At 46.9% G+C, this 12,727-nt stretch overlaps 1 protein-coding gene across 2 annotated transcripts in view; it reads left to right on the top strand.

Moving 5' to 3' along the window:
- The first annotated feature begins 258 nt into the window (after positions 1 to 258).
- Positions 259 to 12,727, top strand: part of MYO7A (myosin VIIA) — a 64,535-nt gene continuing 52,066 nt past the window's right edge. For both annotated transcript variants that reach the window (XM_075492037.1, XM_075492036.1), the window contains exons 1-7: positions 259 to 369; positions 1,402 to 1,554; positions 7,054 to 7,238; positions 8,749 to 8,870; positions 10,747 to 10,889; positions 10,991 to 11,104; positions 11,965 to 12,118. In XM_075492037.1, the coding sequence (XP_075348152.1) occupies positions 271 to 369; positions 1,402 to 1,554; positions 7,054 to 7,238; positions 8,749 to 8,870; positions 10,747 to 10,889; positions 10,991 to 11,104; positions 11,965 to 12,118 (970 nt within the window). In that variant the 5' untranslated portion in view covers positions 259 to 270. The remainder of the gene's footprint in view (positions 370 to 1,401; positions 1,555 to 7,053; positions 7,239 to 8,748; positions 8,871 to 10,746; positions 10,890 to 10,990; positions 11,105 to 11,964; positions 12,119 to 12,727) is intronic.

The raw sequence follows: 12,727 nt of genomic DNA, 5'->3' as shown, positions 1-12,727 counted from the left end.
GTGACTGACAACCACCCACGAGCTCATGAAATGGAGAGATACTGCAGTGGGTGTATGCTGTGTGGAGCATGCCCTTACTGCTATTACCTTGCAGGGGGTTTCCTGAGCGTCTGTGAAAAAGGGATGGTTTGTGGTTTACAAAGAAGTAATTTGACTTGTACCAATGATTTGGGTCCAAAACATCAGCATCTTATATCCCAGGGGATGCTGAACCTTCTGCAGCTCTGGGTGTAACTGTCCTCTCTTTGGTTCCAGGGGGATTATGTATGGATGGACCTCAAAACCGGACGGGAATTCGATGTCCCCATTGGAGCGGTGGTTAAACTGTGTGACTCTGGACAGATCCAGGTTGTGGATGATGAAGGCAATGTATGTACAAAAGGTTGTGATGGCCCTTCTTCAGCTCTATGGGCCTGGCTAGGCCAGGGGTCATAGGGTCGTGATGACTGACTTTGTCACGGGCTTCTCATATGTCCTTGGGAATCAACTGTGCCATAGGTTTCTATTTGTGAGGAGAAGATAATGTTGTATCCCTACTTTTGTGGCGGTACTGGGAGTGAAAAGTTGAGAAGTTTCATGAGTACAATGATAACAGAGGCCTCCAAAACACATTTAGATAGTGCTTTGGGCAAACCCACCTCGACCTGCTGTTCCTCTGCTGTTATCCAGTTCTTCCTGACCTCCTACCAACACAGGATGTGCCCAAACGCTGGTTCTCCTTCAATTTCCCACCTCTACTTCTGTGCAGTGGTGGCTGTTTTAGAGGAACATCTATATCACAAACAGAGGGTGACCAGAGGAGGTTCTCTGTCTTTTATAACTTTTTTCCCAGCCTGAGATAATTGTGAATGCTTTTATTGCCTTCAAGGATGGCAGAAAGAGATTTGGTTCAGCAGGGTCCTTGTGCCCAATTTGTAGTGGCTTTTGAAGCCCTTTAGAAGTGATCAGTCTAAATGACACTCTGCCAATAAAAGTGTGATTTCGCCACCCCTGTGCATCCCTCTCTCCTCTTCTAAATCATCTTTTCTCTGCTCAATGGTATTTTGTGGCAGAGGGTTAACCATGTAGTGGTGTGAAGGGAAGAACAAACCTGCTATTTGTTAAAAACACCCCTGATGTGCTGGATGTCCATGCTGCCCTGGATGACGCTTCTGCCAGGATGGCTCATGTCTCATGTCTCTTGCTGCTCCATTAAACCAAAAGATGTTTTCCTTCTTCTGCTAGGAATCTTTCAAATTAGCCACTGCCATGCACCAGGAATAGAAGCTGTGGCCTGTGTGCTAATGCTCTCCTGTGTATGTTCTTCCAGCTGGTCCTTCTGTCTGGGGTGGGCCGTTTCTGTCTCTCATCCCAGTGGTATGTAATTTCATTTATCTTTCTCTGCTCTCGCTCTCTTCCCAGGAGCACTGGATATCCCCGCAGAATGCCAGCCACATCAAACCCATGCACCCCACCTCCATCCATGGAGTGGAGGACATGATCCGCCTGGGGGACCTGAACGAGGCGGGAATCCTCAGGAACCTGCTGATCCGCTATCGGGAGCACCTCATCTATGTGAGTGTCCTCCCCACCTCCACCTCCTGCTCTGCAATGCACCTCCCGCTCTCTTTAGCTCTAGGAAACCCACATGCGGGAAACCCTGATCGAACTGAGCATCACAAAGGCCACCTCCCCAGCAGGACAAGATCAGCATTCAAGTCTCTGCACTGGTTTTATCAGTGTGCTATCTGCTGTGTAGTCTGGTGCACATTCTTGGGGCAGAAGTGAGGAGCGTGTGTATGTGTTTGCCACTAGCTAACGTACTCAAACAGCCTATGCAAATATGGAAAATTTGGTATTGCTCTCAAATCCTACAGTTTTCAGATACTCAGATAAGTGCCTGCTGTGCCTTTGAAGGCCTTTTCAAAGCCACCTGGGAATCTAATTTTTAAAAGGCTCTAGAGACTACTAGATTTTCACGCCAGAGGGAATTGCAGTACAGTCTGACTTCCCAGATAGGGTAAGCTAGCAGACCATATCCAGGATTTTATCTATCAAGTCTGCTTGTTCTGCTTGATGTCCAGTGCCTTTTGAAAGGATGGTTTTGGATTAGAGCTGGGCAGTGACGGAGAGCACACCACTCTGTTACATAGGCTGTTCATACGATTGACAGCCCCCTGCCCCCAACTCTGGAAGATATCCATCTCTTCTTTCAGAGATGGATTTCACTCCTAGAAAAAGGGGATATGGCTGCTGAAAAGGCATGCCTAATTCCCCAAAGCTTGGAGGAGAATAGAGACCCCCAAATTCATCTCTCACCGAGGCACCTTATTTGTTGTGCATGATGTCTAGGTCCCCTGTATTGTCCGTTTAGAGAAAAAGGCATGACCAGAAAATGATTCACACATTAGATGAACTGAGTTACTCCCTGAAGCTCTCTTCAGGGAGCCACAGCCATTTATAATTATAAACTAGCAAAAGTTAGCAGGCCAAATTCATACTTGAGGTGGTGTCTCCACGTGCACTAAGCACCCATGGCAGTCACCATGAGAGATCAATAGAGCCAACAGAGCCAAGACTGCCTTTCAGCTGTGCAAACATAGGTGCCTGTTGGATGAGATGATTGCTTTAGAGCTGGCTGGAGCTTGGGTATTGTAGAAGAGTTTCTGTTGGAAGGAAAGTTCAGGTTGGAGGTCTACAGTCCAACTTCCTCTGGCTCAGAGCATGCCCATCTTCAAGGTTAGATGTAGTACTCATGTGGATAACTAAATTCAAGCAACCTGAATGCCACCTGAGAAGTACAGATAGCCAATAATTTGCAGCTGATTGCCTCATTCAGGCAACATGTATTTGAGCAATCCATTGAGCATTGCCCCTTTTTCCCCTGTTTGAGGGCACTTTGCAGTGGTACCAAGTGGATTCCTGCAGCTCTCTCTTGCTCTTGGAGAAAGTTGGGATCACGTTGGATCCATTTCAGTGGAGTCCATGTGGCTCTCCTGGGGTCTCTATGTCATCAGGCAAGCGCCTGTTGCCTCACTAAGTGAACAGAGGTCCTCAGATAAGATTTCATGTGTGCAATATCAGATTACCTATGAATACACCCAGCTCCTTCAAGAAAGCTCTGCCTCTGAGTTCCCTCACCAAGCTATTCACAGACATCCAGGGAGATTATGAACACAAACGAGCACTGGGCAAAGAGTTGTTTGGCAGCATCACACTAATAAGGGCTAATGCAAAGGGCAGCTGCTAACCTGGAGGTAAGTGTGGGTTGAAGTGACTCAGTAACAACGTGGTTTCTCTGCGAGTTCTTCGGGTCTGATGGTGACAGGGCCATGTGTCCTACAAAGCTGGTGCGTAAAGGGTGGCCACATCCCACAAAGGGATTTGCATCACAGAAGTTCCAGGTTACTGTGCCTTGATTGCTCCACACCACTAATGGCTTTGGAGTGCCAGCCCACGACCCTGGGCACAACACAGCAATTAGTGCAATCTCAAAATCAGAATGACACTCTCAAAATGACATAGAGCGCGCAAATAACTTGATAGAGAGGCACGTAAACCACCCCGGTCTACATGTCTGTTGCTGGAGGCTCAAGAACCCCACTTCAGATCTCATCTTTTAAGAGTGGTGGCACTAGGAGGAGTAGATTTGTGTGGAATGTGGTAAATATTGATGGCAGTTTGGCACAGCCAAGGTACCATATGGATGCCATGTAGGTAGGGGATGCCCAGTCCCCGGAGGTGGTTTTTTCTGGGGTATAATTTGCTCTGTCTTAAAGATGGTGAAGCTCAGTGTGGCGTTACCTTCACTGTTTGAAAGGATTTCTGAGCCTGCTGAGTAAAGGATGACTTTTCCAATGGGACTTCAATCTCTTTTGTTTCCTCATCTTCCTCCTTCCTAAGGAGCTTTGTGGAGGGTGTAATTCTGCTCTAATAAAACATAATTTTCCTTTTTCTCCTCCCTCACATTTTACTCGTAAGACAAACTGCGGCGGGAGGGTAAGTATGACTCTTGGCACTGTCATTTGCAATCGCTGTCATGCCTTCCACTGGATCACTTGTTTCTGTTCACCATTGTGGCATTCCCATTTACTTTGCACCACCATTGCTGCTGCTTCACAAATGCACTGAGAGCATCATCCCCTTTGCTGCAGAGCCTGGCCCTCATGGTGAAGTTGTGACACTTCCCAGAGCTGGAAAGTCCCCAACCTGTGAATGTGGTTAAAGTTATAAGTGCTTCTCAGTAATGACCTCAGCTTGAAGGAAAGAAAATTTTGCAGCAAAATGAGAAAAACTTCAGCAAGGGCTTGTTGCCCATGGTTTGGCTTGCATGCACTAAGAGAAACTGTGCTGAATAGCAAGAGCATCTAGTGGGGAGTATGGACTCCTGACTAAGGTTAAATCTCTTTATCTGGAGATGAAGGCAATGCCTGCTGCTGGTCTCTAAGGGTTGCCAAAATGCAGTAATGTTTGGTAGAGCTTTAACCCCATAAAAATCCAGATGAAGTCAGCCATGGTGTTCTGTGTAGTGAGGGAAGCAGGCTCAGAAAGGATTTGTTTGGGGCTAATTAAAATGTAGGTCATGCAGACAGTAATGAATTTGCCCCGAGATGTGGTTCCTGTTGTCAGCTACGGCAGAGCCCCTGCCTATCAGTAAAGCTTTATTTTCGCAAGACAGGAGGGCTTTGCCTTCAGCCAGCAATAGAAACCAGAGAGACAATATTTCCTTGGAGGTACCCTTTGGCCCCTCATCAGCAAAGCAGGCGAAGTTTTGCATGCCGTCAGCTGTGAGAATTGGGCAAATTGTGAGTATTTATCAACTAGGAATGACCTACAAAACCAAGCAATAGTACAAGAGTTCATGCTGACAAAGTATTTTGTGGATCACGAGGGAAGGGTCAGTGAGAGCATCCAGAAAGCATTCCTGCAACTAATGGTTAACTCCTTTAAAAGCCCTGCTGGCTGCATTTGGGGCAGGGCAGACCAGCATCGCTGAAACACGGGGTTTTCAGACACCTCTGCAAAGAGTCATTCTTTTTGAGAAGAGGCTCAAGGAAGATTAGAATAATGTCCCTAAAATCAACCTGGCAATAAATTATGAAGAGGAAAACAGTCTTCCAAGTATCTCACCCAGGACTGGAAGGAGTCTTGGGGTTCAGTGGGGATCTTGGTGATATAATCCCATTCAGAAATTGAGCTCACTCCTTCTCTGAGCACTAAGCTTACCTGCTCTGTTCCTGTGGAAGGCTGTTCTGGGACTTGTCTGCTCCCTTATTTCAATGCCTTCTTCTTCTAACATCTAGTCTAGATGATTTCACAGCCAATTTCTACCCTTTGGATTTGTGACAACTTTGTTCTTGAGCTTAAAAAGCTTTTTTCCTTTACTGGCACGTAACACCCTACTACAGGGAAGACTATTGTATCCTTTCTCAGTTACCACTGTAAATTCAAAACCTCACCTGGGACTGGATAGAAAGTTGCTGTCTGGTGTTGGCCATGAGGCTAGAAAGTGATGAGTCCCTAAGGGCTTTCAGCATCCCTACTATAGGACACAATTGCCACCTACTGGCTGCCTTTCAGGAAGCCTGAGCTGGTTGGTAGTGTTGCATAGATGGTGGCAAACAAATTATCATCTCACTGCACTCAAGCTCTTTCCATCATGATTGAGGAATACTGGGCTTGATGGGAGAAACTCGACCTGGGGCTTATGTCTCCAAGTCTCCCTTTCCACTCCTCTCACCAGCAGTGATAGTTATTTTGCTGCCTTCAGAAATGAGGAACAGCTCAGACATTTTTTACTCATCAGCCAATTTGCAATGTGCACAAAAAGAGGAGCAGCCAGCAGAGCACGGAGAGATTTTCTTCTCGGTTCACAAGCATCCTTGCCTGTGCTGCTTTGTGCCAAAGGCTTATTGTTGGTTTTAGGCCACACAGATAAAAACCCATAAGGGTTATTTTTATGTTGAAATCATTTTTTTTTCCTGAAAAGAATATATGCAGCACTGGGGGCACTTTCACAGTTGGCCCCACCAGGTAAGAAAGGTGAGATTAATCTTGTAACTTTAGTTTCCAAAAGTTGACCTAGAGAAGGCGACTTGGCTCCTTTGAAGTCATGGAGTGAAACAAGCCTTCATGTCATGCCCCGTGGTTAGTCCGAGATGGAGCCCCGTTGACTCACTTGCTCCAGACACTAACTTTTAGACAGCTGAAGTAGGGGAAGGAGGTCCTTATTCTCTGCCTTGAGCTTGGGATGTGGCCAAACCTCCTAACCTCAGAGCTGCACCTGAGCAAAATGACACAGGTCATGAGTCCTTTGGTGAGAAGCTTGAGAGAAACGGGTCCTGGAAGGGCAGAAATGAAAGAGCAAGGAGTTTGATGCCCAAGGCCCAGGACAGCTTTGCTCATTTGAGTGCCACAGAGAGCATGGGATGGACCAAAGGCCATTTCCAGAATTGCAGAAATAGCTGAGAAGGGGTATGTCAGGACTTTGTGGGCCATATCCATGTGCACAGGACAAGGTTTAAACTGCAGCATGGAGAGGTTTGATTAGGCAGAGATGGTAGAGAGGAATGTATTGCAGAGGGAGGCTTAGCAGCTCTGTTGTGGATTTATAAAAACAGGTTAGACAGACATGTCTCAGGAACGATTTGGATCCAGCTGGTCCTGCTTTGAGATATGGCAGTGGTCTTCAGGTTTCTTTTGTCTCTAGTTTCTCATAATTTGTGCAATGCAATAGATACGTATGGATATGTGCTAGCTCTGGCGATATTTTTGCAAACATGAGCTTGACTTGAAACTCTGAATCTTAACTGAGGAGCATCCAAAATATGAATTAAGGCTTGAATCCATCCTGTGCATGAGCAGGGCTGAGTATGAACTGATTTAGATAGTTTGGGACTTTTGTTCCAATTTTGCTCCAGGCTCCACCCTGCAAGCATCTTTGACTTGAACATCATCTTTCATCCAGCTTTTGAAAAGCCTTGATTTTTCTGGCCTCCACACTCCATCCAAGCTGCCAAAGCCTCTCAGCTACATCTCACTGTCCCCATAAACCTTCATGTGCTTCTCCTCCAGACGTACACTGGTTCAATACTGGTGGCAGTAAACCCCTACCAGCTCCTACCCATCTACTCACCTGAGCAGATACGCCTGTACACCAACAAAAAGATTGGTGAGATGCCACCACACATCTTCGCAATTGCTGACAACTGCTACTTCAACATGCAGCGCAACAACAAGGACCAGTGTTGTATCATAAGGTGAGTTGGTGAATTTCCAAATGAGCCATATCCTGAAAATGCATGCTGAGCACCTGCAACATGGTTGATAGGGAACAGCTTATCAAATAGAAACAGAAATTTGAACAACCTATTAGATCTTCCATCCACATATTCCCAGTGCAGAGGTGGTCTCTGTTAGCAGTCACTGTTCCTAGTAAAGATGCTTTATCATCCTTTGGTACTCACCCTACAACCCAATAGATCTCATAATCATCTTTAATCTCCCTTTTTAAATTTAAACTCAATACTCCTACAGACATCAAAGATGCAAAGATCTATACATTTTGCACAAGGAAAGGCCAGGGACAAGCTTGATCACTGGACCTGTGGTTGTTCACACTGCTGAACTGGTGTCTCCCTGCATGGCTCTGCTCTGGACTGGTCAACCTTGGGCACCAAGAAATGCCTGGTCACAGTTATAGGTATAGTTCACTCCAGTGTCTGTCCCAAATGGTGGTATGGACCAGATTTGGAGGGTCCAACGCTATCCTATCAAGTTTTGCACCCTCAGACAGTCTTTGTGCTTTCAGGGTACCACCTGTCTCCAAGGCATGCCTACCCTAAGTTTCGTTGCGTAAAAACGTAACTCTGGAGTATCCCGTGCACAGTATTTCAGATACGTGGGACTGAAAAGGCCATGCAGTAATGATTACTTTGCAGGGCTAAAAAAGCATCATATGGGGCCCAGAGGAGAGCCAAGGCCAGGCGGGATGCAGTGTGCCAGTGGCCAGCCAACCCTGACAAGTGAGGCAATTCGGCCATGGGGCCAGGGCTGGTTACTGAACACCAGGAAGGTCCATTTCAATCACTTATATTGGCTACCCCATATATCAGACAGGCCACAGACTCACACCAAGGGATTTCTGCCCAGCCCTTCCTCTTGTACCATTGCAAGATAACACAAGTCATCTTTCAGTGGAGAGAAAGCTTTGAGGAAAGCTTTGAGAAAGCTTTGACTGTTGCTTCCTGCCCTGTGATCTTCTCTCCTGCCTTCCACTTGGTAGAACAAGCCTAGGGGACCTGTGAAAGTGCCTGCCACTAAAAGGCAGTATTTCACAGTCTGCCTTCTAGTGCATTTTGGCAGCTCAAGACTGGTGATTAAGATGCCCCATGGGACCAGCTAGCCCCTGGACCATAGGCTCATGGTCTGGTGATCATACCTGAAAAGCACTGTCTGAAGTGCTTCATGACCTTCTTAGTGCTGATTGAATGATGGTATTTGCTGGAGAGACCCAAACCCAAGCAACAGCTTGGGCCAAATGGACTGTAAAGCAAATCTGGATCTTGGCTGGAAACTGTCTGGTACTGTGTCCTACCATTTGTCCCACAACCCATCCTTGGGATGCTGGAAACCCATCCTTAGTGGCCTCATCCTACCTGTGCTAATCGAAGAGGCACAGAGACAGCAGTCTCTTTGGAGACAGAGAGAGGGACATTGGCAGGGATGCAGCAGGGCTTTCACTGACCTCGATTCTTGTTGTCTTTGCAGTGGTGAATCCGGAGCAGGGAAGACAGAAAGCACAAAACTGATTCTGCAGTTCCTGGCGGCGATCAGTGGTCAGCACTCCTGGATTGAGCAACAGGTCCTGGAGGCAAATCCCATTTTGGAAGGTGAGGCCTCAGATAATGGAGACATTTTTTTGCTGGCAAAAAAAAATCAGATTCAGGAGACACAAAATATGGCCAAACGTAAGTCACTTCTGTTGCATTTTGAGTTTCAAAAAGTGACAAAATTTTAAAAAATATCAAAAGCAATGATGTCAACATTTGTTAAACAGCATATTCAGTTCCTTTACATCTGAATTTATTTTTCACAAGACTAATATTGTCTGATTTGGGCTCTCAAATTTTCCATTAATATTTTTGACAACTATTGTTGAAAGCGAAACATTTCAGCTGGCCTGAAGAATTTTTCAATTGTTTTATTCACTTAAAATTGAAAAATGTGTTTTTTCCACTTAAATCAGTACTTTTTTTCCCCAAAATTTCAAAACAGATACCTGAATTTTACTTAATTCTCTGTGTAGTCTGGCATTTCAAAAACGCTGATCACCAAATACATAAAGCTTTTCTGAAAAACCTCGCCGCTTCTTCCAGTGCTGGAATTATAACTGTATGCAGAGCACCAACATCCTGTAAAGGCTGCATTCAACTAAATAATTTTTTATTTTATTTGACCATAGTTGCAAAAATCCTATTCCTATTCTTTGCTGGTTCAGCAGAACAAGAGATTAATTTGACCAGAGCTTCACAGACTAAACACCTTGTGCTGGCAATACACAATAGCAAATCCCACCTTTTCCTTCCAAGATCAGTGAATGGCAGCAGAATGCAGAAAAAGAAATAAAAGCAGTTCAAGAAAGAACCAGATAACAAGAATCAGCTCGCGGCCTTAATAGGTTCATTGGCAAGCTGTTACTGTGATCAGCCCCACTGTTTTAATTGGATGTCTGTAAATTAAATAAGTGATCTGACCCTCTGGCCCCAACATGATGCCAGATGGACCTTTTACACTTATGCAGAAAAACAGCATCTTCCTTAAAGCATAAAATTTTTACCTCCCCTGCTACTCACGGAGAGCAGCGTTTTACTTGGTAAATAGCCCCCTAGGAATCAGTGGAAATATGGATATCCTAACTGCTTTCCATGCATAATGGTAGCAGAGCGGACAAGAAAGTCACTGGCTGAGCTTTCCTTCCCTGTGCTCTGTTGGAGCTTCCTTCAGTCATGGCATGAAGATGCAACGAGGCCCTCAGGACACTGCAGGGCCGCCTGACCACTGGCGTTGTAAAGCATCATGGTGCATGGCATGCACACAGGGTGTTTTTGAACATGCACTTCATCCCTGCTAGGATTGAGGGGAAGAGAGGCTCTGTATTTCAAATGCATCTCCATCACCTGCCAGCAATCCTGGAGCATAAATTCCAGGGCGTACTGGCCAGGGCGCTCATGCCAGCCATCCACACCCACACAGAGGATGGACACGGGTACCTTTCTCTGCACAGTCTGTTTCCAGGGAGAAGTCTCCCGCTGGAGGTTAGCTTAGTCCTCTGTATTTCCCTAAAAGATGAGCTCTTTCCTTTCCCTCTCAGTCACCAAATCACTCACCAGCAGCTCTGTCATTTCCCACACAGCGTCACCTCGCGCGCTGCAGCATCCTCCTGCCAGCCTTGCTCAACCCTCTTGTATTTCATCGGCTGCTGCCAAAATCCTGCTGTCCTACCCCTTCTTCCTGGACAAGGTCATCCCATTCCCATGCCTCCTTCTCTGTGGTCCTCTCTGTATTTCCAAGGACAGTTGTCTGCGATGTATCCTGTTTCCTCACACTGAGATGAAATTGAGCCAGCCAAACTTAAGGGAAAGGGTTTGGGGCTGCTTTTTACCCAATCAGCCTCGCTCTTTTGATTATTTTTTTTGCCCGTGAGACCAGATCCATGATCCTCCCTGCATCAGGTCCTCTCCAACCCACTGCAATTCTTCCCTGCAGCTTTTGGGAATGCAAAGACCATCCGAAACGACAACTCCAGCCGATTTGGGAAGTACATCGACATCCACTTCAACAAAAGGGGAGCCATTGAGGGGGCAAAGATTGAGCAGTACCTGCTGGAGAAGTCCCGGGTCTGCAGGCAGGTAAGGCGATATATCTGCAAGATGTGGGAGCTGGCATTCGGTCAGTCAACCTTTGCAGTGCCATTCTCCTCCCAGAGCTGACGCTTGCTCTTCTACTGCAGGCCCAGGATGAGAGGAATTACCACGTGTTTTACTGCATGCTGAGAGGAATGACGATGGAGCAGAAGAAGAAGCTGGGTCTGGGGAAAGCCACAGACTACAACTACCTTGCGATGGTGAGAGAACAGCGAAGCAAAGGTTTGGTGGGGTGATGTGGTGAGAGCTTGTTAGCAAGGGAGAAAGAAGAGAGAGGTGCTTTCTCTGCAGCCAAGAGCTGCTTTGCTGGTTATGACCTTCCTGAGTCTTAGCCACAGGGTTTGTGGGACTTCTTTGTCCCACCACCGCAAGCCTCGTAGTCTTAGTGCAAACCCTTAAATCCCTGTGTATAGACAGGTTATTTCCACTCTTGCTGTGGAACAGGACACAAGGTTGGATGGTTTTGGTGTTTGGTGCCCAGGCCACTTGTTTGGAAATAACCAGGGTGTTAGATATGACCCGATGTTCTTGCAGCAGCAATGGATGGGGAGGAGTGCATGGCTGGATGGCACGCTCTCAGCAGGAGACGGTGCCGAGCTGTCTTTGCTCCACGTGTCTGACCGAGCCAGCAATCTCCAGCCCCACTCCCTATCTACCAGTGTCGCAATCCAGAAGAGCTGGTAGAAGCAGGTGTAATTAAGGCTGGCCCATCATCAGCAAGGCTCAGACCCAGCTTTCTAGCTGGATCAGTGGGACCCTCCGGCATGTTTCCTTCTCGCTCTTTATCCCCATCTCAGGGAGCTTTTTCTCCTCTGCTGATTGCAGCCAGACACAGGGTAGCTGGGGACAGCAGGGTAAGCGCAGGACACAAGGCTGAGCACTGAATCGTAGTATATACCAAAGGGCAGAGCCAGGTCCACAGGTTCAACATCATCTTTTGCTTATTCATCCCTTAAACAAAATGTCTGCTGATTTAGGGGGAAGCCCTGGATAGCTTAGGGTTACACCCAGATGCTCTCTGCTTTACCCCATGCACTGTGTGACCTCTTCGCCTCCCCAGGGTAACTGCACAACCTGCGATGGCAGAGATGATAGCAAGGAGTACGCCAACATCCGCTCCGCAATGAAGGTCCTTATGTTCACCGACACGGAGAACTGGGAGATCTCCAAGCTGCTGGCTTCCATCCTGCACATGGGGAACCTTCAGTACGAAGGTAAAAGGACAAAATACAGGGACCTGGTCCAGTGCACTTCTACTCTTTGTTCTGCATGGTGAGAGGGAGCCAAGCTTAGGGACAGAGGGCTGTATCCAGACCACCTGCCATGGTGCCATGCCAAGTACTCAGGTGCTTATTGTGGTGTGTAAGGACAAGAAAGGAGGAATAAGTCCACCTGCCCACTCTGCACGATCACCAGACTCCAGTGTGCTCAGTGACATCCACTTTTTCTGAATGTAGGGAGGTTGAATATGCTTACAGGCCATTCAGTAGACTCAGGTTTTGCAAGGGGAGACTAATGGAATGTTTGACAAGTGCCTGTATGATCGGATATGCCTTTGTAAAGGTACCAAACCGCCCTGCTGTCACAAATGACACAGTGATTTGAAAAGCCTCTTTGGAAGAGAGAAGCCTAAAGCACTTACACGCTAGAAATGTTTTTACCCCATCAGTCATTTAGGGTGGCTGGCAGAGCAGAGTACAGGTCCTTTGCAGCCAGCAGTAGGACTCCAGCGGCTGCATTAACTTTTCTCTCCCTTCTGATGGCCAGATTTTGCCTGGCCATCACACGGAGGCAGTGGAGAAAGACCCTTTCCTTCACCCCGT

Source organism: Mycteria americana, chromosome 1, assembly GCF_035582795.1.
Source record: "Mycteria americana isolate JAX WOST 10 ecotype Jacksonville Zoo and Gardens chromosome 1, USCA_MyAme_1.0, whole genome shotgun sequence".
In the NCBI taxonomy this organism is placed as follows: domain Eukaryota; kingdom Metazoa; phylum Chordata; class Aves; order Ciconiiformes; family Ciconiidae; genus Mycteria; species Mycteria americana.
This window is presented reverse-complemented; position numbering and strand designations above follow the sequence as displayed.